Genomic DNA, 26437 nt, shown 5'->3' with positions numbered 1-26437 from the left:
AAATCTGAAAAATGTCTATGATAACATCTAGGATTGTATAACAAGGACACATGTAAATAGGTATTTTAACAGACATAATACCAAAATCATGTACAAAAAGAAGGTTAACACTGATATAAACAACTATAACAAATTCCGTTCATCATACATGAGTCATGGTGTAATAAATCAGCTGTGTGAAGAAACATCCAGTATATACAGCTGTGTGTAGACACGACTGTAATCTTACAGAAACTTCCAGTATATACAGCTGTGTGTAGACACGACTGTAATCTTACAGAAACTTCCAGTATATACAGCTGTGTGTAGACACGACTGTAATCTTACAGAAACTTCCAGTATATACAGCTGTGTGTAGACACGACTGTAATCTTACAGAAACTTCCAGTATATACAGCTGGATCAACACAGCCACCATCAAATACAAATGGTTTGTTTCTAGGTAACCCATCCTTTTTCAAAAGTTGATCTTTCTGCTACACACAGATGTGTAATGATGTCCCCTGTGTCTACTTCACTGGGGTTACACTAGAAACGTACATTGTTTTATAACGACAACAATATTCTGTGAGATAATATCCAATAAATATTATAAGTGATTTCTCATCATAAGTTTTTGATAAGAGATTTTGCATAAAGTCATAGTTACATCATAAAAACAAGCAACAGAAACATACTAAGGCATGTTACACTGTGGTCCCTGATATCATCAGTCATATTTTTGTACATTTGTTTTCTCCTACATCCAAGTTTTAGATTTTCCATAACAATCTTTTTTTAAAAAAATGTGAATAAAATAATTTAGGAAACTCTACAATCAGCATAACCAGGTTAAGTAACATATCAGAGAGGGGAACAAAAATCTATTTAACCAATGAGATCCTTGATATTAAAAATAGTTTTTAGGTAACCAAGTGTTTCATAACACTGGAGTAATTCCAAAACGATCATATTTTATTTATCAATGATTTTAAACAATGCTATTGTCCAAAGTTAAAAAAAAAAAAGAGTTCAAAATTTGAACCATATTATAATAAAATCTTTTTAATCTAACAATATAAAATTAGATGTACAATGACTCCCAATACTTCTGTCAGATTTATCAGGCAAACATCCATAATATATAAAAGTTTGTATTTAGTTCAACGAGTATGTTTATTTCATACATGAGACTGAATATCAGGACGAATACATACACAATACATATAAAAGTCCATTTCCAGAAGGTGTTTTGTTTCACCCAAGGCAAAGAAACAAATCACTTCTCAAACATATACTGTATATATTCATTATAAAGATATCAAAGCATTTTCTCCTGAATTGAATAAATATATATTTCTGAAATATAATCTTACAAATTAAAGCTTTTTGTTCTATTGTACACCAATTCTTGCTGCAGTAATCTTCTGAACCTAATGCCTCTGTAAATGTTTCCTTCCAATTGGTACACAATAATGTGCATGGGATTAGACTACTATTTACAAAGGTATACTGATAACCAGGTTATACATATATTTAAATAAAATGTAAAATATTTGTAAAAATTTGAGTTTAAGAACACTTTCATTGATTTTTTTCTCTGAATGTTAGGCCTCATAATTAACATGTCTCGGGCAAAGTTGATCTTTTGTCATGTTAGACTGACAGCCAGATATCTATCTAACAGCCAGATATCTATCTAACAGCCAGATATCTATAAAATGTATTTGGAACAGAGAAGAGAGGCACTATAGACTTATAACAATGAGAATGTTTTCACAGGTTTCTGTCTTTCATTAAGAGACTATTGTTTACACAATTCAAACTTGCGGACATTACTGATAACTGTTAATCTAAAGAGTTCTGAAATGGTCCTCACAACAACAAATGAGGTTTTGTTTTGTTTTTTATAAGGTTTGTAAGCTTTTGTGTTAATAATATCTTAGATACATTGACAATCGGCTGAGGATTCTTCACACTAATTCCTGGACTTTGTTATATACCACTGCCAAATCTATGATCCTCTCCAGAAACCAAGGCCTAATGGTGATTGTTCTGCTTCTGCTCGAAGAACATGAAATCCTGGGGAAAAGAGATTAAAATTTAACATTATATATATACATATATATACATTAAGTTGTACATCCTTATATTGTAGTCCAGAGGATCTTACATTAGTTTCCAATACATCTTTAAAAAAGTCGAAAAACTGCATATTATTGAGGTCTTTGGTAAGGTGAAATAAAAAATGTCTGGTGAGTTTTAGAAAGGTCATATGGAAACAAAAGTAAGACTTTGTTCATCACATAAGTTGGATACTTCTGCAAGGATTTTAGAAAACATCATGTTATAAAACTGATAGAAAACCTAAACAGGAGATATTCTTGCTCTGTATCACTTTCTATATTAAGGATACAAGGTCACTGATGGTAACCTTCAGCCATTCAAAGCTTAGCTAGGTGTTCAAACACAGCAATGTATGTGTGGTCTTAACAAAACAGACGGGATCACATGAAGACAGATGTCAAGGACACCAACAGACAGGGTCACATGAAGACAGATGTCAAGGACACCAACAGACAGGGTCACATGAGGACAGATGTCAAGGACACCAACAGACAGGGTCACATGAGGACAGATGTCAAGGACACCAACAGACAGGGTCACATGAGGACAGATGTCAAGGACACCAACAGACAGGGTCACATGAGGACAGATATCAAGGACACCAACAGACAGGGTCACATGAGGACAGATGTCAAGGACACCAGCAGACAGGGTCACATGAGGACAGATGTCAAGGACACCAGCAGACAGGGTCACATGAGGACAGATGTCAAAAGGGACACCAACAGACGGGGTCACATGAGGACAGGTGTCAAGAGGGACACCAACAGACAGGGTCACATGAGGATAGGTGTCAAGAAGGACACCAACAGACAGGGTCACATGAGGACAGATGTCAAGAAGGACACCAACAGACAGGTTCACATGAGGACAGATGTCAAGGACACCAACAGACAGGGTCACATGAGGACAGATGTCAAGAAGGACACCAACAGACAGGGTCACATGAGGACAGATGTCAAGGACACCAACAGACAGGGTCACATGAGGACAGATGTCAAGGACACCAACAGACAGGGTCACATGAGGACAGATGTCAAGAAGGACACCAACAGACAGGGTCACATGAGGACAGATGTCAAGGACACCAACAGACAGGGTCACATGAGGACAGATGTCAAGGACACCAGCAGACAGGGTCACATGAGGACAGATGTCAAGGACACCAGCAGACAGGGTCACATGAGGACAGATGTCAAAAGGGACACCAACAGACGGGGTCACATGAGGACAGGTGTCAAGAGGGACACCAACAGACAGAGTCACATGAGGATAGGTGTCAAGAAGGACACCAACAGACAGGGTCACATGAGGACAGATGTCAAGAAGGACACCAACAGACAGGGTCACATGAGGACAGATGTCAAGGACACCAACAGACAGGGTCACATGAGGACAGATGTCAAGAAGGACACCAACAGACAGGGTCACATGAGGACAGATGTCAAGGACACCAACAGACAGGGTCACATGAGGACAGATGTCAAGAAGGACACCAACAGACAGGGTCACATGAGGACAGATGTCAAGGACACCAACAGACAGGGTCACATGAGGATAGGTGTCAAGAAGGACACCAACAGACAGGGTCACATGAGGACAGATGTCAAGGACACCAACAGACAGGGTCACATGAGGATAGGTGTCAAGAAGGACACCAACAGACAGGGTCACATGAGGACAGATGTCAAGAAGGACACCAACAGACAGGGTCACATGAGGATAGGTGTCAAGAGGGACACCAACAGACAGGGTCACATGAGGACAGGTGTCAAGAGGGACACCAACAGACAGGGTCACATGAGGATAGGTGTCAAGAAGGACACCAACAGACAGGGTCACATGAGGACAGATGTCAAGAAGGACACCAACAGACAGGGTCACATGAGGACAGGTGTCAAGAGGGACACCAACAGACAGGGTCACATGAAGATAGGTGTCAAGAGGGACACCAACAGACAGGGTCACATGAAGATAGGTGTCAAGAGAGACACCAACAGACAGGGTCACATGACAACAGGTATGAAGAGAAAATAAAATACAAATAAAAAAATTTCGACAGGAAAGAAAGGAAAAGATGAAAATCTGAAGAGTTGTGGTGGGTACACCAAATCTATCTCTTCAACCTCTCCTTACTGAAGACACAGTAGAAAATCCCTGATTTAGCAATAGACCCATGTCATCTAGTATAAACAAAGAGTGATATACTATGAACCCTTTTCTTGGGTTCTCTGATGTCCTGTAAACTCAAGACATTGGAGAGACCCCTCACGATCTGCACCCCACAAGAGGTACCTTTTGCAATTATGCAGTGAGATACATCAAAAGGAATCTGGGTGATTTGAATAGTTTTATTTAAAGATGAAAAACACTTACAATGAGGAACACAGCGCCCAACATGACTGCCTTCAGCTTGACATCCAAATCCATGGGAACTGAAGACAACATTAAACATAAAAGTCAAAACACAAGGCTCAAACTTGAAAGGACAACAGGGCCATGGACCCTTACGGTCATCTGATCAAAAAAATATAGAGTGCATGTGCTCTTCACAAAATATTAAATGAAAACAAAAATCAGGAATCTTTGGGAATCTGTAAAGGTATAGGAGAGAATCATTTTATACTCTCGTTTTCCTAATTTCCGGTGACAGATCTCATTCCTGGCCCTCGGGAGTTAAAATACCTTCATTTATACTAATTATGATTGCCCCTTTCAAGTGATGATTCTGACCAATTTTGTTTGAAATTAATCAAAGAGAGGGATGAATAGCGTGGGACCCCAGACTGAAATCTATAAGGATTGAATCAACTTCATTTATACATATGTGAATACCTTCCCTAAATGATGTTTTGCGGGAAATGCTTGAAATCCATTGAAGCATTAAGGAGAAGCATTTAAACTTTTTGGCTGAATTCAACTTTTGGGGCCCTGTCCCAGGGAGATAACCCAGTTTAAAGACTTATATGACAGTAGGAAGATAACCCTGTTTAAACACTTATATGACAGTAGGGTGATAACCCAGTTTAAATACTTATATGACAGTAGGAAGATAACCCTGTTTAAAGACTTATATGACAGTAGGAAGATAACCCTGTTTAAAGACTTATATGGCAGCAGGGGGAGATAACCCTGTTTAAACACTTATGTGGCAGCAGGGGGAGATAACCCTGTTTAAACACTTATATGACAGTAGGGCGATAACACTGTTTAAACACTTATATGACAGTAGGAAGATACCCCTGTTTAAACACTTACATGACAGTAGGGGGAAATAACCCTGTTTAAAGACTTATATGGCAGCAGCGGGAGATAACCCTGTTTAAGCACTTATATGACAGTAGGAAGATAACCCTGTTTAAACACTTTCATGACAGTAGGAAGATAACCCTGTTTAAACACTTATATGACAGTAGGGTGATAACCCTGTTTAAAGACTTATATGGCAGCAGGGGGAGATAACCCTGTTTAAACACTTATATGACAGTAGGAAGATAACCCTGTTTAAAGACTTATATGACAGTAGGGTGATAACCCTGTTTAAAGACTTATATGACGGTAAGAAGATAATCCTGTTTAAAGACTAATATGACAGTAGGAAGATAACCCTGTTTAAAGACTTATATGGCAGCAGGGGGAGATAACCCTGTTTAAACTTACATGTAATTCCGAAGTTATCAGCATCAGTGAAATACTCTTTAGCAAATCCACTCCACTGTTTGCTGAGTTTGCCAACCTCTGCGGTCCAGTCTTTTGACCACACCTGTATTGGACAGAGCATCAATGTTCACCATTACATATGAACAACTGTTGTAGATGTACTTTATATGGTCACAATTTTGAAAGTCGAACTCACACAAAACTGTTTTCTGTTACAAGGATAGATTAAGTCAAACCCTTTCATTATACTAGATCTTTTACAATCTCTCTATACTTATTATACAATATGGTCTTTATAAAAATATTTCGTAACATGTTATCTCTCTATAATGTGAAACTATGTAGAAACTGACTAAATCAAGGTCAATGGGGTGGTGGATCTTAAACTCGACCCTTAACCTCTGACCCTTAATCTAACTGTATTACTTACAACAAACTCCTGATCCCAGCAACATCCATTCATCACACAGCATGGACCTTTGATATTGAGGACAGGCTCATGGTTGGCATCCCTGATACTATAGTGTGGAGTCCAGCAACTCTGCCTAGGAAAATTAAGAAGGAACAGTCAGTTAACTTACATTCAGGGAGTACTGGATATAGAGAAATATCCATCCAGTGTTTCTTTCTGCTGTCAGATTTAAACATTTTTACCAGCAGTAAACTCATCCTTACATAATCTAAACCCAAATATCCACTTTACCTTTAAACCTACCTGTTACTTTGGCCAAATGACCATAGAGAAGACAGGTGAAAGCTGCAGTGAATATCTATCAATATGCTTTGTCTTTTCTGCCAGTGTATCGTTTTGTAGTGATGGAATACAACAAAAACTTACTACAGGTCCCAATCAAATCAAGTAAATAAATTTCCCCTCAATCCATAATAATGTCAAATTAGTATTCAACATCAACTTTAAACAACCAGCCTCCTTAGCAACCTTTAACAACAAATGAGTGTAAACACAGTGTAATCAATCAGCCTCCTTAGCAACCTTTAACAACAAACCAGTGTAAACACAGTGTAATCAGTCAGCCTCCTTAGCAACCTTTAACAACCAGTGTAAACACAGTGTAATCAATCAGCCTCCTTAGCGACCTTTAACAAACCAGTGTAAACACAGTGTAATCAGTCATCCTCCTTAGCAACCTTTAACAACAAACCAGTGTAAACACAGTGTAAACAATCAGCCTCCTTAGCAACCTTTAACAACAAACCAGTGTAAACACAGTGTAATCAGTCAGCCTCCTTAGCAACCTTTAACAACAAACCAGTGTAAACACAGTGTAATCAGTCAGCCTCCTTAGCAACCTTTAACAAGAAACCAGTATAAACAGTGTAATCAGTCAGCCTCCTTAGCAACCTTTAACAAGAAACCAGTGTAAACACAGTGTAATCAATCAGCCTCCTTAGCAACCTTTAACAACAAACCAGTGTAAAAAGTGTCATCAATCAGCCTCCTTAGCAACCTTTAACAAGAAACCAGTGTAAACACAGTGTAATCAGTCAGCCTCCTTAGCAACCTTTAACAACAAACCAGTGTAAACATAGTGTAATCAGTCAGCCTCCTTAGCAACCTTTAACAACAAACCAGTGTAAACACAGTGTAATAAGTCAGCCTCCTTAGCAACCTTTAACAACAAACCAGTGTAAACACAGTGTAATCAGTCAGCCTCCTTAGCAACCTTTAACAAGAAACCAGTGTAAACACAGTGTAATTATTCAGCCTCCTAAACAAGAAACCAGTGTAAACACAGTGTAATCAGTCAGCCTCCTAAACAAGAAACCAGTGTAAACACAGTGTAATTATTCAGCCTCCTAAACAAGAAACCAGTGTAAACACAGTGTAATCAGTCAGCCTCCTAAACAAGAAACTAGTGTAAACACAGTGCAATCAATCAAGCATAAACACAATGAGGACAGAGAATGCAATGTGCCTCCCATCAGAGAACACAATGTACCTCCCATCAGAGAACACAATGTGCCTCTCGTCACAGAACACTATGTGCCTCTCGTCACAGAACACTATGTACCTTCCATCAGAGAACACAATGTACCTCCCATCAGAGAACACAATGTGCCTCTCGTCAGAGAACACAATGAGCCTCTCGTCAGAGAACACTATGTGCCTCTCATCAGAGAACACAATGTGTCTCCCATCATTCTATTAGGGGAGTCAAAGTGTAATTTCTAGAAAAAACTTACTCCTGCCTCACGTATCCCACGATGGTGCCTGGAGGGGACTCCACAGCGATTTCATGTGCACAGCCATCAGCATTGGCGCACCAGCAGCAACCCACACAGCACTTAAACTCACGAGTACATTTGATGATTTCCTACATAGAGACAAAAGGTATTAAATCAGACAAGACACATTAACCTCTGGACATTTAATGATTTAATGGGTTACAATCCAAAAATAATTATGTCTGAAAAAAATGTTGATACCTGCTCTGTGTCAACTGTCTACTGCACCTGCTAGCCATCTGTTAACATACCATTTAACTTACCAGCCCTGTGACAGCTGTCTATTATAACACCTGCTAACTTACCTACCCTGTGTCAACTGTCTGTAAGAAAAAAACCCTGAACTTACCTGTCCAGTGTTGTCAGTGATGTGAAGGTTGAAACCTCTGTTAGGTCCACAGCACTGTCGTTCACATGTATCAGATTCTGAAATATTAGGAACAAGATTCAGATAAGATTTTCTACATCTAATCACTCATCAGAAAATGGCACTCCATTCAAGATATGCTGGATGTCAGTAGAAGGAATAACTCCTAAATCATCCAATGCTCCTCAGCTCAGGTATGAATAAGATAAGATTAAAAACCAATGCTCTCAAAAAGAAGTGTGTTATTCATGAAGGCTAAGCAAACATGAAGGCTAAGCAAACATGAGGGCTAAGCAAACATGAGGGCTGAGCAAATATGAGGACTGAGCAAACATGAGGGCAAAGCAAACATGAAGGCTTAGCAAACATGACGGCTATGCAAACATGAAGGCTAAGCAAACAAGAGGGCTGAGCAAACATGAAGGCTGAGCAAACATGGAGGCTAAGCAAATATGAAGGCTAAGCAAATATGAGGGCTGAGCAAACATGAGGGCTGAGCAAACATGAAGGCTGAGCAAATATGATGGCTGAGCAAACATGAGGGCTAAGCAAACATGAGGGCTAAGTAAACATGAAGACTAAGCAAAGATGAGAGCTGAGCAAACATGAGGGCTAGGCAAACATGAGGGCAAAGGCACTCAACTGAAAGGCACTTATTGTAATACTTCACAGGTATAGGTGAACACTTTAGAGATCTCACTAGAGCAATACAAAATTTTGTTTTGTCTGGTAGCAAAAATAAAAGATTTTTTCTCCTTTTTTTAAAGGTCTGTAACTATGGCAAATGTTGATGGATTTTGACCAATATCCACCTCATCCAAGATCTTATTAGCATAAAGCAAAATGCCTTATCAAATAAGACTGAAATTTATAGGCATTTAAGGGAATAGCCATATACCATAAGAAAGAAAGAAAGAAAGAAAGAAAGAAAAAAAGAAAAAAAGAAAGAAAGGAGGAAGGAAGGAAGAAAGAGATTAAGAAAGAAAAAAAGTAGAACGAAAGAAAGTAAAAAAGAAAGCAGAAAGGAGAAAGGAAGGAAGGAAGACAAAGAAAAAGAAAAAGAAAGAAAGACAGCAAGCCCCTTAATCTTCAATCTCCAAGTCATAAAAAGTATCATTCAGAAGTGTACATCTTGCGTTGATTTCCCACTGTTTAACTGAAAATATGAAGGAGTTATCTCCCCTGCATCTTTAATGATCAATGTAGACTTACCTTCTGCAGCAAAGAAGACTTGCTGACCCTGGTTGTTGAGGACCTTGTATTTGTTGGCCATTTCCCAGCCAGTGAACACTGTATAATAATGACCATGAGATCAGTGATTCATGCTTTTATCATATTACTAGAGCAAGTGTACCATACATATTGGTGTACAGATTAGAAATGATACACGTATTAAATCTCATGTATCCTGAAACATTCTTATAGGACTGGATGATACAAACTGTGTAATATATCATAACAAGAGGCCCACGGGTCCTGCATAGCTCAACTTGCTAATTCAACAAAGAATTTCTAATATGACAAACAATTACTGAAATAATTTCCCTATTTGGTCCCAGCCTTTTGGTCAAACATAAATTGTTTCTGACCAAACTTGGATAATGTCTTTGTATGGAAGAAGGATTTTTAAGAACTTACATATCCCCTGTTTGGCCCAACCCTACCACCCAAGGGGGCCTGGATGTACTGTTTACACAGAACTGATAACGCTTCATCCAAGGATATGAGGTAAGCTGTTCAAGCACACACATAACATTAAATTCAATCAATGTAACCAACAATTTCAAGTTTGTGAATGAAATTCTAGCCAGGGATTTCCAGATTTCAAGTTTTGGTCCATTGACAGGACAGGACAGGACCACACAAGCATTACAGAATTGTTACAGAATGCTGTATGCATTTAGTGAAGAAACGCTATTAATCAGCAATCAGGCACAGGTTTTCTTCATCCCTTTGTTGTCATACCTTGAGAGATTTATGATTTTTGTAAAACATGTACAAAACTTACACTCTAGAATCTCAATCTGTTGTTTGATGAGAAGTTGATCAATCTGGGTGAGGTATTCAAGGCCAGGGGGACAGCCAGGTATAGCCTGGGGTCGAGCCATCCATTGGACCATTGGGGGCTGTCCAGGTATGTTCATTGCTACAGCTACTCCAGCTATATAAATAGTAACAATCATACATACAAATTAGGTATTCTCAATAAATTACATGTACAATTGTATTCATATTACCATAAATGGTAATTCAATTTTTTGCATTTTTCAGGATGGAGTAAAATTGTAAGATAATCAAAAACAAAGAAAAAATGTATCTTGAAATGAAAATTGACAAAGAAATCATAACATGTGTTACTCCCAGGAATAAGACATTGATATTATTATTACTTGTAGCCAGCCAAAAAACAACAACCTATGATAGCCATGCACAAGATATTTGCTAAATCAATCAATTAAACTCAATTAGCACTCCACTTCACTATTATGGTATTTTGACCCATGTTTCATTCACCAAACTTCACAATACCAAGCTATACCAAGAACAAAAAATTTTCCTCTTGAAATGTTTAAACTGTTAGAGGGTAAGTCTCTTCAACATATATCATGTATTTCATATTCTATCACTGATGTTATATATATTCTTTTTCATCTTTTCAGTGATGTGAATATATATTCTATTATCTGTCCAGTGATGTTAAAATATATATTCTAATATCTGTTCAGTGATGTGAAAATATATATTCTAATATCTGTTCAGTGCTGTGAAAATATATATTCTAATTTCTGTCCAGTGATGTGAATATATTCTATTATCTGTCCAGTGATGTGAAAATACATATTCTAATATCTGTCCAGTGATGTGAAAATATATATTCTATTATCTGTCCAGTGATGTGAAAATATATATTCTAATATCTGTTCAGTGATGTGAAAATATATATTCTAATATCTGTTCAGTGCTGTGAAAATATATATTCTAATTTCTGTCCAGTGATGTGAATATATATTCTATTATCTGTCCAGTGATGTGAAAATACATATTCTAATATCTGTCCAGTGATGTGAAAATATATATTCTAATATCTTTTCAGTGATGTGAAAATATATATTCTAATATCTGTTCAGAGACATGAAAATATATATTCTATTATCTGTCCAGTAATGAAAATACATATTCTAATATCTGTTCAGTGATGTGAAAATATATATTCTAATATCTGTCCAGTGATGAAAATATATATTCTATTATCTGTCCAGTGATGAAAATATATATTCTAATATCTGTTCAGTAATGTGAAAATATATTTTCTAATATCTGTTCAGTGATGTGAAAATATATATTCTATTATCTGTTCAGTGATGTGAAAATATATATTCTATTATCTGTCCAGTGATGTGAAAATATATATTCTATTATCTGTTCAGTGATGTGAAAATATATTTTCTAATATCTGTCCAGTGATGAGAATATATTTTCTATTATCTGTTCAGTGACATGAAAATATATATTCTATTATCTGTCCAGTGATGAAAATATATATTCTAATATCTGTTCAGTGATGTGAAAATATATATTCTATTATCTGTCCAGTGATGAAAATATATATTCTTTTATCTGTTCAGTGCTGTGTATCATAACATGATGATAGAGAAAATTAAATACTTCTCAAATGTATAACAATTTATCTACATAAAATGGTTGCTTGCAATTTTTTTCAAATTATTAATTATCCAGCCATGAAATAGTTTACAATTTAATTTTGCCCAGGGCATAGCTGTAGCGTATAACACAGACCTTTACCTCATTCTGATGACCTATAAAGGATGGTAAATAATCAGATTTGTAGCAGTTAAATGGGACCCCTTCGGTAGTGCCTCAGTATAATTCTACACCCTGACCTACTTTGTCATTTAAGTTTTCAGCAAAGTTTTGTACAGCCTATAGGTTTCCATTAGTCTTCATCTCAACAGACATCTCTGTTCATAACTGGAGCTTTGCTACATGTATGTCTTTTGTTGTACCCGAATGTCTGTGCTTGTGTATATCAAACATTTTTGTGTAACTAGGTTTTGCTCAGTGAAATCAAGCCTCAAAGTCTATAATGCATGCAAACATGCATTAGTCTCAGTAAGCCTCTGCACACTGATGGAGGTATGTCAGGTAAGCATACCTTTAGTCGTGATTGTGAGGTAATCTCTATTGGCTGTGTAAACAACAACCGAAAGTACCAGGGCAACCAAGTACTGGCCTGGGCCAAAAAATTTAACCGTTCACCTTGTGGATGATCAACCTGCCAATACGATCAGTCATAAGCCAAAACTGTCACTTTAATATAGTGTACAAATGTAAACAGCTTCTGTCTTCCTATTATAGTGTACAAATGTACATGTGGAAACACTTAAGGTATAAAGAATTTAAATAACATATCAAAATCAGCATATAAAAATGATTCAGTGAAGTTTGTTGTAATAATTCTAAATGAACTTAAAATTGTGTTGTTTTTTATTTCCACAACTGGACGAGACTATTGTTTACTTCCACAACTGGACAAGACTATTGTTTATCTCCACAACTGGACAAGACTATTGTTTATCTCCACAATTGGACAAGACTATTGTTTATCTCCACAACTGGACAAGACTATTGTTTATTTCCACAACTGGACAAGACTATTGTTTATTTCCACAACTGGACAAGACTATTGTTTATTTCCACAACTGGACAAGACTATTGTTTATTTTCACACCAGGACAAGACTATTGTTTATTTTCACACCTGTTTTTTAAGTTTTTTATTACAAAGCTTATCCAATTCAACATATCAACACAAACTTCATTGTCCATTTGATGAAGTAAAACAACAGGGAGCAGGGGCTCATATAGATATAGCCCTAATCCCTTATCTTCTTATTCTGACCTAAATCTATTGAGGGGTTAAGTGGTTCATTAGTTATCTTTAACACAAGCTTTTCATTACGAAAGTGGTCAAGACCTGTAACCTAGACGATGACCATGAAAATCTACCCAGGTAGGGTCATGCTACAGTGTGAATATGAACTTATGAAATATCTTATACACTATGATATCACCGACAAATGTACACACGAAAGCACAGTGATTACTATATACACATTTAACATCCCTTACCAAAGTGTGGGCAGAGAAAAAAATAAAGGCATTCCATCCTCATTCCTAATATTTTCTTCATTGTTGTCAAAAGGCACATCTAAACGAATATACCAAGAACTGGTAAAAATATTCCTGTATGCTTCACAATTTATATATATCTTAAGTTCATCTGTTCTAATCAGAATACACCTGACCATCCAAGAGATTCAAATGATGTTATACTTACGCTGGCCATACTGAGGCTGCATTGGCTGTCCATACTGAGGCTGTCCATAACCTTTGAAGTCAAATACAATTAGGGAGAGTTAATCTAAGGGAAGTAATCCACAAGTAAATATTATTAAATTGGAATTGATATTACATTTGTACAATATTTTAATATGAGATTGTATACCACTAAAATCCATATAGTTTTACTTTTTTACAAACAAATTTTAAAACTAAAGATCATAATTATGATTTTTCATATTACTGTGTATAACATTAAACCAAAACTTATCATGAAATACATTCTTGTAATTAATCATCATGTTATAATGAAATCAATCTCATCACAAAGATAATCATAAGATCTATGTTAATTCAAAACTAAAGAGAAATTTATGAAAATACTTTCAATATCTTCATCAAATTAAAATAACTTTTCCTGTAACCAGAATTTATTACCAGTGAACCTCCTTTGTCCAAGATTATGTCAAACCTAATCAACAATAGAGTTTTCAGAAAACAAGAAGATCCAGAAGCAGAATATTTCTTGATTTACAACATGACTTTGTTATTATGGACGGTTTTTTGTTTTGTTTTTGATGTGAATTCTTTAGAGAATGGAATTACTTCCCCTACCCCCTTCTCCCAAAACTAGAAAATACCTAAGACATACGTGTCCCAAATGCCAAGGCTTTGACCTTGTATTCCTGAAACTATCAAGGTCCAAAGTATACTCATCATTGATCTTTGTATAAAGTTTGACCAAACTCTGTGAAAGAATGAAGTCATAATGTGTGTAAATTGAACTTGTTATATTTTCTACATATAAAGCATCACTGACCTTGGCTTTGACCTTGGACCCCTGAACCACAATAATGTCCAAAGTACACTGGCACCTGGTAATTTCATAAAGTTTGACCACATCCCATAAAGGATGAAGTTCTTAAGTGTTTAACTGATTTATTTCCTAAATATAGCAAGGGTGACCTTGACCTTTGACCCTGAAACACAACAATGTCCAAGGCACACTCATAATTGACCTTTGCTTAAAGTTTGACCAAAATCTGTCAAAGAATGATGTTGCCAGGTGCTCATATTGAATTTGGATGGGACAAACATGAGCAACGCTATCTATAATGTTCCCCCCCCCTTCCCCAACACCACCTCTGAATTTCATGGCAAAAGCATTTTGGATAAATATTTGGACTAAGGAGGTCCTACTGTCTCTATAAATGATAATATCAGCAAGCAAACGTGAAACAGAAAACAGAAAAGTGAATCTTTAATTCAATCAGAGAGGAATTACAGGGAACGTTATACTATCAGAGATTAGCACTAAGGAACTGAAATAAAATAAGAACTTCATAAAAGAACAGGTGGAATAATGACAAAATGAGATCATTTTATAAACGAACACCCTATCTATTTTTGATCATATTACATCGTTCTGCATCATACACATAAAAATCAACACAGAAAACTAGTCTTGGAATCAAACACTCACACTCCACTTTATATATTATACATTTCATATATCAGTTCAGGGATGAACTGATAATACTTTTAATGTTAAAAAGTTTCCATGAACATAGAAAACATAATCTTATCATTTTTACATTACACTTTAAATCATCTTTTCACACATATATACTAAAAGGATAAAGAAACGCAGGGTGAACTTTAAACCAGAAATTGAGTATGATATCGGGCTTCATTTAAAACGAAATTTTGTATACTTACAGATAAATTAAAACTTAAAAATTTCCAAAGTCTGTATTTTGCATCTGACAATTGGTTTAGAGGTACTAATGATTAAATTGAATGGACCCATAGGTTTTGAAATTGAAATTGAACTGAGTCATCAATATCTTGTGTGTCCGTCGTTTGCTGTGGTCACGGCCCTTATTCTTCTGGTCATAGAGTTCAGGAGAGCGTTTATCCGTCTTATGGGGATGTTGTCCTACTCTTCAATTAGAGCTCTGGTCAACTGCTCTCAAGTAGCAGGGGGTGGCTGGCGCTTTCGAACCTGTCTATCCAACTGGTCCCAAAGATGCTCGATCGGGGACAAATCAGGGCTATATGGCGGCCAATCTAGTGGTTGAATGTTGTTGTTGGCTAGAAAGACTTGGCAAATCCTTGCTACGTGGGGCCTAGCATTATCCTGCTGGAGGGTTAGATTATGCTGCTTAAGAAAGGGATCACATGGGGTCGGAGGATCTCATCTCTATACTTAGCTGCTGTTGAATTGCCATCAATAACAACCAATTGTGATTTTAACCGGTGTGAGATTCCTCCCCACACCATTACTGAACCGCCCCCAAACCTATCCCTCTCTACAACGCAAGCGTCCGTAAAACATTCGCCACGACGTCGGTAGACACGTTGACGGCCGTCAGAACAATAAAGACAGAATCGAGACTCATCCGTGGAGAAAACTTGTCTCCACTGCCTCAGTGGAAACCGTTATGGAGCATGTGCAGTGACCCAGGCCATACGACGCTGACGTCAAGCAGGGATAAGGTGTGGACCTACGTGCTCTTACACTCTTACTCTTCTCATAATCGATTCCTTACAGTTTTTGAACTTACAGGACGCCCATGATTTCCACGAACATTAAGTGCACTCTCAACGGCAGTAAGGCGCCGATTACGCACATGAGAGATGACGATATAGTGATCCTGACGTCGTGACGTCACGTGCGGACGTCCTGACCTAGGTCGATCGGCCAATCGCCCAGTTTCCCGAAGACGTCTTTCAAGACGTTCTATGGTGGAAACATTAACACCAAAGTGCCTAGCAACCTGATTTTGCAGCTGTCCTTGCATCAGCATCTGAATGGCCTGACCCCTCTGAACTTCTGTGAGTCGTGCCATTCTTAAAACGAATCAAATTCTAAATTAATTTTAGGGAAGCAGTTGGTCTGTATAAAGACTAACGAAGAGTGACTTGACCAACGCTGCATGAGACCAGAACAACACGGTGCATGAGATTCTTGTTTTTTCTTTCCTCCATTTACCAGAGCTGCGCACTGTACCGTGACTAAATTTTCGATACATGGCAAGGTGTAATATGACCTAATTACTCAATCCACAAAGTTTCACTTTATTTGGAGAACGCGTTTTCAAAATATCGGAATAAATATTACCCTGCGTTTCTTTATCCTTTCAGTATATTTATATATATACCCAGAGATTTATCACCAACTCAGGTGTAGGAAGTTCAAAAATTAAGTCCCTATGTAAACCTTCAATCATTCAACTGTGTGTACAATAAGTATTAAGACTGCCTCTATAACATAGGATTATTATCATCATAATGTATATTATAATGTTAAACCTGTTTATAGGATCAATACCTAACACAGCCTGCAGATTTCTACTGGACCTGTACACGTTAATAATTCACATAGTTCAATTCACTATCTATTCAATACAGAGTGATATAGGACAAGGGTGGGACATTACCCATGAGAATAAATTTAGTATTATAATTGTTGATTTAAGCTTGGTTCAAATGCTTGAAACAAAAAGTATACCTGGTACATTTCTCACAAAAGTCATAAAACATGATTTCTCTACCAATAAAATTATATTATATTTTCAAGACTCCAATTTTTTACATTTGTTAATCAATTTTCAAAAATAGTGAAAAATAACAATTCTACATGTTAACTAAAACTTCAGAATAAAAAATACAATAAAATGAACACTTTTCAGAAAGGCTTACTCAACAAGCTGAAAGTTTATGCAATAATAATAATAGCTATATTATGAAACCAGCACATTATCTTCTTCACAAGAAAGAGGATCTATGGGACAGAAATCTTCTCTACTATGCAAATTAATTCAGCATTGTATCTATTAACTATTCTAAAGACATTAGTGAATTTGACCTCCTCAAACATGAACTCACTATAAGTCTTTATTTCATGAAGTCACTTTGCCATACCAATGAATCATTTTATGATTTTCTATAAATAGCAATGGTGACCTTGACATTGGAATCCTGAACTAACTCTATTTTTCATAAATAATTTTTGAATTATCAAAATCACCAGGAAAATTCATGATCCTGCTACATTGGGACAGGACAGCTGCAGAATGAATTTCGGGTAACACTCTTCCTAATCCCCCCTCATTATCCCTCCTCTATCCCCCCTCTCTTCCTTATCCCCCTCTCACTACCATGCTCTATCCCTTCTCTCTTCCTAATACCCCCTCACTACCACCCTCTATCCCCACTCTCTTCCTTATCCCCCCTCTATCCCTCCTCTCCCACCAATGCCCCCTCACTACCCCCCATCTCTTCCTAATCCCAACTCACTATTCCTCCTCTATCCCCCCTCTCTTCCTAATTCCCCCTCACCACCACCCTCTATCCCCGCTCTATTCCTAATCCCTCCTTACTATACCCAATCTACCCCCTCTCTTCCTAATCCCCCCTCACTACCACCCTCTCTTCCTAATCCCCCCTCGCTACCACCTTCTATCCCCCTCTCTTCTCAATACCCCCTCACTACCACCCTCTATCCTCCCTCTCTTCCTAATCCCCCCTCACTATCCTTCCTCTATCCCCCTCTCTTCCTTATCCCCCCTCACTACCACCTGCTATCCCCCTCTCTTCCTAATCCCCTGTCACTACCACCCTCTATCCCCCCTCTTTTCCTTATTCCCCCTCTATCCCTCCTCTCCCACCAATGCCCCCTCACTACCCCCCCCCTCTCTTCCTAATCCCAACTCACTATCCCTCCTCTATCCCCCCTCTCTTCCTAATCCCCCCTCACCACCACCCTCTATCCCCGCTCTATTCCTAATCCCTCCTTACTATACCCAATCTACCCCCTCTCTTCCTGATCCCCCCACACTACCACCCTCTCTTCCTAATCCCCCCTCACTACCCCCCTCTCTTCTCAATACCCCCTCACTACCACCCTCTATCCTCCCTGTCTTCCTAATCCCCCTCACTATCCCTCCTCTATCCCCCTCTCTTCCTTATCCCCCCTCACTACCACCCGCTATCCCCCCTCTCTTCCTAATCCCCTGTCACTACCACCCTCTATCCCCCCTCTCTTCCTAATCCCCCCTTACTACCCCACTCTACACATCTAACTTCCTAATACCCCCTCACTACCACCCTCTCTTCCTTATCACCCCTCACTACCACCCTCTATCCTTGCTCTATTCCTAATCCCTCCTCTCTTTCCCCCCTCTTCACACCTCTCTTCCTAATCCCCCCTCACTACCACCCTCTATCCCCCCTCTCTTTTTAATCCTTCCTCACTACCACCCTCTATCCTCCCTCTCTTCCTAATCCCCCCTCACTACCCCCTCTATCCCCCCTCTCTTCCTAATCCCCCCTCACTTCCCCCTCTCTTCCTAATCCCCCCTCACTACTCCCCTCTTTCCCCCCTTTCTTCCTAATCCCCCCTCACTACCCCCCTCTTTTCCTAATCCACCCTCACTACCCCCCTCTCTTCCTAATCCCCCCTCACTACCCCCCTCTTTTCCTAATCCACCCTCACTACCCACCTCTATCCCATGGTATAAAATGGTGGAGATACAGGGATGAACATATTACATACAATATGAAACACACACAAGGAATAATGAAGTGTCAACATGGCCTCAGGACAAAAGAATCCCGTCTGTCAATATATTGACTTTACTATGAGAGACTATGGTATATTGAGACAGGCATAACGTGTTTTAACACTGGACTACAATGTACCTAAAATACAGTAAATCCTATACAGAGGTTCTGTCTCATGGCCATTCCTCAGTCTATCACATGTAATGCTAAGACAAATTCTTTATAAGGTTTGAAGTAAGAATTATACTACCATACAGCATATGAATACTTAGACAAACTAATCCATTGTTCTGTCAACATTTGTCTCATACTTCTATTGGAATGTGTTGTAAATTTTTTTAACATGAACAAGTTTTTGAAGGTCTTTACAATCAAACTTTAGATAGCAAGCCCAACATATGTATGGCGTAATACCTATGTAAGGTCTATATATACCAAGGTAATCCTACAGCTGATATCATAAACTAGCAAAATCATGTCCTGATTTCCTGCCATTTTGCAGTTGAATGCCAAGAACCTTTTTAATCTAAAGTAAATAAAAATCCTAGGTGTGTTATTTGCAACCATAATGTAACATGGTAGAATCTGTCTTACACTAAAGTATCAAATACTGAAAAATTGTTTGTCTTCAATATCAATAAATTGGTATTCAAGACCTAAGGTCACACCAGACACACCTGATAAAATACAACAGAGTTAAGATCTTACAATGGCTGTACTGATATATCAACCATAGTAAATACTGACAGCGTTATCTGATGACTGATTGCATTTCTGTCTAAAAATAACCAAAAAATACTATTTCGTAATCGTTCTGTCAAGCCCTCCTTTAAGACAAACATTACAGGTTTTACATTCTGAATTTAATGCAAAATAATTCAGGTTATACATTATGTTTATATGCACAATGATTATTTCCTGTAAAACAAAATTTTCCTAAACTATCGATGGTTAAACATAGATGATGGAAGTAATCTCGACAAACCCTCCAAAAACAAGTTAAATAAAGTAATTCAGGGAAAGACAACTCATATCAGGATAATAAATCCTGTAACTTTATACAGATCAGAAACTGAGGGAGAGGATCTCTGGACAAGGTTGCTGTAATCAGCAATGTATAAAACACAGTTCCATTTATCATACCTGGGATATGAATTATAAAAAAACATTACGAGCTAAATCAATGGACATTAAAAACTAGGAGTGATAATTATACATATATCCTCATCTGACCATTGTCTATACTGTATATCCTCATCTAGCCATTGTTTATACTGTATATCCTCATCTAGCCATTGTTTATACTGTATATCTTCATCAAATATGCCAGTCTGGAAACAGCTGTTAATAGGTATTTCAAATCAATCGTGACAATCAAGTAGACATGTCTGTACAAAGTGGATTGATGTCTCTGATAAAGGTTAAAACAATGAAAATAAAGTTTGGTTATGAACAATGCAAGGGCAGATTGGTCCTTTTCAACATGACTAACATTCACTTAATTGAATCCCTTAATTTCCCTTTGCATTCTTTTTTCCCCAATATCAAAAAAATATTCAGCATACACATACACAGGTAATGGATATCTAATACACATGAGCCAGCTTCCATACGTTTACCAGAAAGTTCACATCTTCAGAAAATTCTAGTGAAACAGTTCAATGTATGCCAATCAATGTAGATGAATAGACAAGGTCTGTGCTGGGCCTATTGTGATGGCGCCAGACAAATACACTACAGCAATGATTGTACCTAAAGAGAACAAGGAACAGATCAATATACACAACCAGGATACTGTTACACTACAGCTACACTACGGACATCTGTAGGTATGTACACCACTAATTTTAGGCCATAAAATATCTTTATTGCTGACAAAAAAATTGAAATAGAATGAAATGTGAACATTTAAATCTGCTTCTTTCTCTTTAGCAGATAGCTTTTCTGTATTTTATCTATCTTTTTTAATGAATGAAGAGTTTCAGAAATTTCTAAAACCTGTCAGTGGAGAAAAATGTTCTGTGAAGAAGCAAAAATCTAAAAAAAAAAAAAAAAGTGAAAGACTTTGACTCCAGAAGAAATATATGAACAAATGATCAGAAACTGCCTCTTAACATTCTGTTTAGATTATTTGTTTTACAAATCTGGTCCTATTTGGTGTGAATTTGACAGTTCACACTTAATGTAAATACAACCATTCCTAATTACCATGACAATTAAATCAACAGATGAGCAGAATGCTATATTCGTTTGTCTTTTCTGAAATGGACACACCTATCAATATATTCTTTATTTACAGACAAACATACTTATCACATGTGTATCCATGTGTACATAGAGCTATATAACAATGTCAAATGTTTCCTGTGGGGACAATGCCCAATGCAGAGTCAGGGAGACGAAAAACCATCATCATCATCTTTCCCATGGGTTGATGAATCTAATGACAATTTCCAGTTAGTTGCTACCTTTAATGTCTTTAATTCAGATTGACAGGTCAAAACCAGATATACTCGACAGGGAGTTTTACATGGAGGAGAATATCAAAAATGTCTCTATCAGAGTATTTTATTTCTCAACAGGAACAGAGCTTAAAGTTGTCCCCAGTGATTTTTGGCACTCTGATATCTGAGTTCTGGACTCATGATTTTTCTGTTGGACTCCAATCAAAATTTGAGGACTCACTATATTGCTTAATATTGGAACTCGCTCATCAAAATTTTGAAAATGGAGTTCTGGACCGACCAGAAAAAACTGTACAAAAATGACTGTGTGCTAAAATTGATACAAATCATATCATGTGAAAAGATGCAATCCACCTTGGCAAACTACATATAGCACAAACAGGAAGTAGACTACACCAGTAGTAGGTCACTAGGTCAAGTATTAGTCAAGGACTAAAGCTAGTTGTTTAATAGGAATTCAGAAGAAGGTAATTAATTATATTAACATAACGTTAATTAAAAAGCTATTAGGAGAAACTTTATAGCTGGTGGATTAAGTGAGACTTAGTAAGTCGTGCTCTAGAAAGTCTCAAGAGTGATATAGTAGGTACTGTACTTATCCCAGGCAAGCCCTGCCATCTCACATCTCAGCATCCTCAGTTTTAATGACTGGTCATACCAGTAATCTACTCTAGACAAAGCTTATAATATTTGATTATTTCCTGTTTTAGTCCCACTCATCAGCGTTCTAAACATCCTGATTACAAGGCTTTGTTCATCCTGTGTTTATCTAACATTCTCTGTTTAATCTGTGTTTAACATATTTTACCCGTTTGATATAATCTCTAAAGACACCATTTAAATAACCCTGCTGTCACTACCATTATAGACAGACTGAATTCTTTCCCTATACATATTTTTCATGCTGGATATTATTTCACTTCAAAACTATTACAAACAACACTTCCGATTAAATACCAGTATGCTAATGACAACAGGTCACATACCTAGAGTATATTTAGGTTATCACTTCATCTGTACACCCCTGCTATTTACACCCTATCATTATGGTATGTGTGAGATACATGTATTATAAACAGATTATGTCATATGACAGTGTTAAGTAGCAATGAAACATTAATTTCTTTGCCCTATATACAGGTATAGGGAAATATTGACTAATTCATTATGAAGCAGTTGTGTAATGGATTATTGCTAACCAAACTATGTCTTGGTTTTCACAGCCTTTCAAATTTGATGTGACTCACCTGTGTAAATATAGTGTGATATAGGTTCATGGAATGGCCTAATTTTCTTCTGTTTTACGCTTCTTTACAAAATAAATTTCTTTGTATTATGGTATACTATACTACAGTGATGTTCTTGTCTTCCCTGCTTTTGTATAAATTTGATAAGAAGAGGTGACTAATGTGGAGCCCGTGAAGTTATATTCTCCTGTGTTAAAGTTCACAGGATATTCAAAGCAACTAAATGTTTACAGCCTGCTGTAACAGTCAGAATATGGTCTTCCTTTTCTGATATTTATCATTCAGATACTCAACTATTTAAGGACTACACTAATACCCTCAACATCTATAACTATTCTGTATACATGATGTACATACGGTAGATATCAAAGAATGAACCTGATCAGGAGGATTTTATTTTAACCGATCATGCGTGACTTCATTGATCTTTTATTTGTCAATAATTAACTGACTATCACTCATATCTCTCTTTAGAAAGTCAATGCCAAATGCCTAAAATGTTCTTACAATGAATTTTTCACAAAATAACTATTTTCAGTGACATTTCTAAAATTTACAAGTTAGATACATAGAGTTTAAGTTGCTGACACATTTCCTAGCTTTCTCAACAAGGCCGACAACTGTGGTCAATAGATAACCAGATTTTCATTTTTTCTTTTCTATTTTTTTTTCATTTTGAATATTTTTGTATAAAACACGAAATAATATCTTTCAATTGCCCTTAAAAGCATTCACATTGATTTTTTATTTTTTCGGCATCTCTTATACAATAATGTTATAAAAATATTTCAGTTTCAACCTATACAGAAGTTTTACTTGTAATTTGTGTTAAGATATACAAAAAATACAAACTTACAATTATCAACTAAATCTAACAAGTGGTTGTGTTTGTACCCAAATAAAAAACCTCAATCTATGTGAATGTTTACGATAAGATATGTTCCTATAAATACACAGCATAGTGATGATACACACATGCAAAATTTCATTCTCATTTAGTATGTTTACATGTTTATTATTTACATTTTTGATTATAGCAGCAAAGCATATGACATTGTACAAGTAATTAGTCAATGCATACAAATATATATCATTATAAGCATGCTTCTATCCCATTTGAGGATAGTGTCTCATCTGTTCAAAGACAGTAAAATCATGACAGCAAACGTAAAGCCTGATAAATAAATTTGTGAATAACATTCACTTTGAAATCATGTTCACATGAAGCTTGTGTTCGGAGGGCTTGACTACAGATAGGATGACTACAGTACCTGGAGGCTGGGCTCCTGGAGGAGGAGCCTGACCATAGTTGTAGTGAGGCATAGGCTGGCCAGGTGGTCCAGCTGGAGGCTGACCAGGTGGTCCAGCAAGAGGCTGACCAGGTGGTGCTGGTTGTTGTCCAGGTTGTTGTGTAACTGGTGCTTGGTCTGCCATATTGGTAGGTGTTGCTGGAAATCAATAGACATAAAACACACTGATAAATATAGATACATTACAAATCATTTAGTTATTTGTTCTTGAATTTTTGTTTTGTATGTTGTTTTTTTTCATTATTGTTATTTTGAATCACTTCATCCAGCTCTATTGATGAGGTAGCTTATCATCTAAGTGACGGATAAAAACTCTTAGATTCATCTTTGTTGAATAAGATAGAACTTTGCAAGAATTTCATCAAGCCCAGGACTTTTACTTATACGTGTACTTGGGTGGTCAGGTGGCACAGCGGTTATGCACTCACCTTTCCCATAGATCTACATATTGGTTTCAATTCACCTTGAGCACATGTGATTTTTACATTGAACATCTGATATTTCATATTTATATTATTGTCAAACCTCCACAAAAACATCCAAACATTATAGATTAATCAAGAATTCGGTGAATATTACCCATTGCAGAATAATGGTCCAAATTTGAGTAATTTCTGAACAGCCCTTTTGGCCAGAATTTAAAAGAGGGATGGAGATCAAAATATATGACATACCATGCATATTACATGAAATAAACCGATTAGTTCTTTCTTGTTTACAGTTCATTTTTTTTTTACTAGGAATTTAATTATATTCAGACAAGAAAACATACCACTTGGGGAACACTATCCTACTTTTTCGGCAGTAAAATTTGTCTATATTTAATATCTGAACATTAATGTAAAAAATTATGATATAAATCTTCAATGGTATATATTCACCTGTCTGTGTATACTTATATTAAAATGGTACCTAACTCACTGACAACATCTTCATCGAACACTGGAATACAGTTTAGACTGTAAGTGTGTAGATTGCTCAAGTCAGCATACAAACACTGGTTAAATAATCAAATCAACAATAGAACGATGACAGAAAGCTTTCACAACGTACCTTACCTCTTCGCCTCACGTTCATAATTTGTACTCAACTATACATTTACGTATACTGCTTGTTACAAACATATCAAGCTACTTAATATAATATTTGGTGATTCAGGACTCCTATGAAGACTTACTGATGAAATTTTTTTGATACTTACATTGATGTACGTCACTAGTAAAAGCAGAAGCAATATAAGAATTGGTCTTCAAATCGAAAATCAACACGTAGCTTATACTATCAACTGCTATAGTTTCTATATATATAATACAGCCGGGGTTATTTCGAAATTGACTGGGTGGGTCATCTTGATCAGGACGACAAAGATTTTAATTCTGCAATCGTGCTAAGTGATATGTCAAATTAAAAATAAACGAATGCTACCAACGCCATCTTAAAATATTTTAGAACGCATTGCGGGAAAAGCTCACCTTTAAACAGGATCCCAATTTCTTCGTACAAATAACTTTAGATCAAGCCCGGGTAATGTTCATTCAACCGAAGAAGGTCGCTCGGGGTTACTCGAACCCTTGTTTCCCCCACCTTTTACAAGCGCTGAACAGATATGCAAAGTTTACATCGGGTAGCAGTACACAGTTTCTCGGTGTGGCCATGGGTGATTTTTTTGCTCATTAGATTACCCCATTATAAAGGTTTTAATTAAAAATGAAAAAAAAAATCCTTGCTAAAATTGGTCCTGTCATGTTAAAGTGGACAATGTGGGGTTTCATTTTTTTCAGGATAATATTTTAGCTTTGTGTTGGAGATTACTATTTGGGCAGTCTCGAATCTGTGTCTACGCACCAAAAACTAGCTTTACAGGAAGTGAAATTGTACTTTGTTACCACGACAGTGTTGTTGATTGTAAGATAGGTGATTAGAATTAAATTTCTCCTAGAAAGTTGTAGTGTTGGATTGGAATTAGCAGTATTTTTGCATTTTTAGCATTTTTTCAGTAGGTAACCATGACAATCAAATGTCAGAAATCAGAGGAATTTTTTTTTTTACACAAATTTCATCTCTCTACTGTTAATGTAATTGTTATACAGTTTATAAATATATATAC

At 36.8% G+C, this 26437-nt stretch overlaps 1 protein-coding gene across 2 annotated transcripts; it reads right to left on the bottom strand.

Moving 5' to 3' along the window:
* Positions 1-935: 935 nt before the first annotated feature.
* Positions 936-25880, bottom strand: LOC132557451 (phospholipid scramblase 2-like). Of its 2 annotated transcripts, none has more exons than XM_060221936.1 (11): positions 25803-25880; positions 24292-24468; positions 13739-13789; positions 10389-10541; positions 9593-9670; positions 8363-8439; positions 7972-8102; positions 6197-6311; positions 5767-5869; positions 4483-4541; positions 936-2061 (listed from the first exon to the last, which is right to left on the bottom strand). In XM_060221936.1, the coding sequence occupies exons 2-11, from the start codon at positions 24452-24454 to the stop codon at positions 2020-2022; spliced, it is 972 nt and encodes a 323-aa protein (XP_060077919.1). In that variant the 5' UTR covers positions 24455-24468; positions 25803-25880; the 3' UTR covers positions 936-2019. The 2 variants fall into 2 exon arrangements, with proteins under 2 accessions (XP_060077919.1, XP_060077920.1); XM_060221937.1 differs by lacking the exon at positions 25803-25880 and adding an exon at positions 25532-25586.
* Between the last annotated feature and the right edge of the window lie 557 nt (positions 25881-26437).

Source organism: Ylistrum balloti, unplaced genomic scaffold (genome assembly GCF_031769215.1).
Source record: "Ylistrum balloti isolate Yb309-2 unplaced genomic scaffold, AGI_CSIRO_Ybal_v1 Utg370672, whole genome shotgun sequence".
Taxonomy (NCBI): domain Eukaryota; kingdom Metazoa; phylum Mollusca; class Bivalvia; order Pectinida; family Pectinidae; genus Ylistrum; species Ylistrum balloti.
The sequence above is the reverse complement of the archived record's forward strand: the minus strand, read 5'-3'. Positions and strand labels throughout refer to the sequence as shown.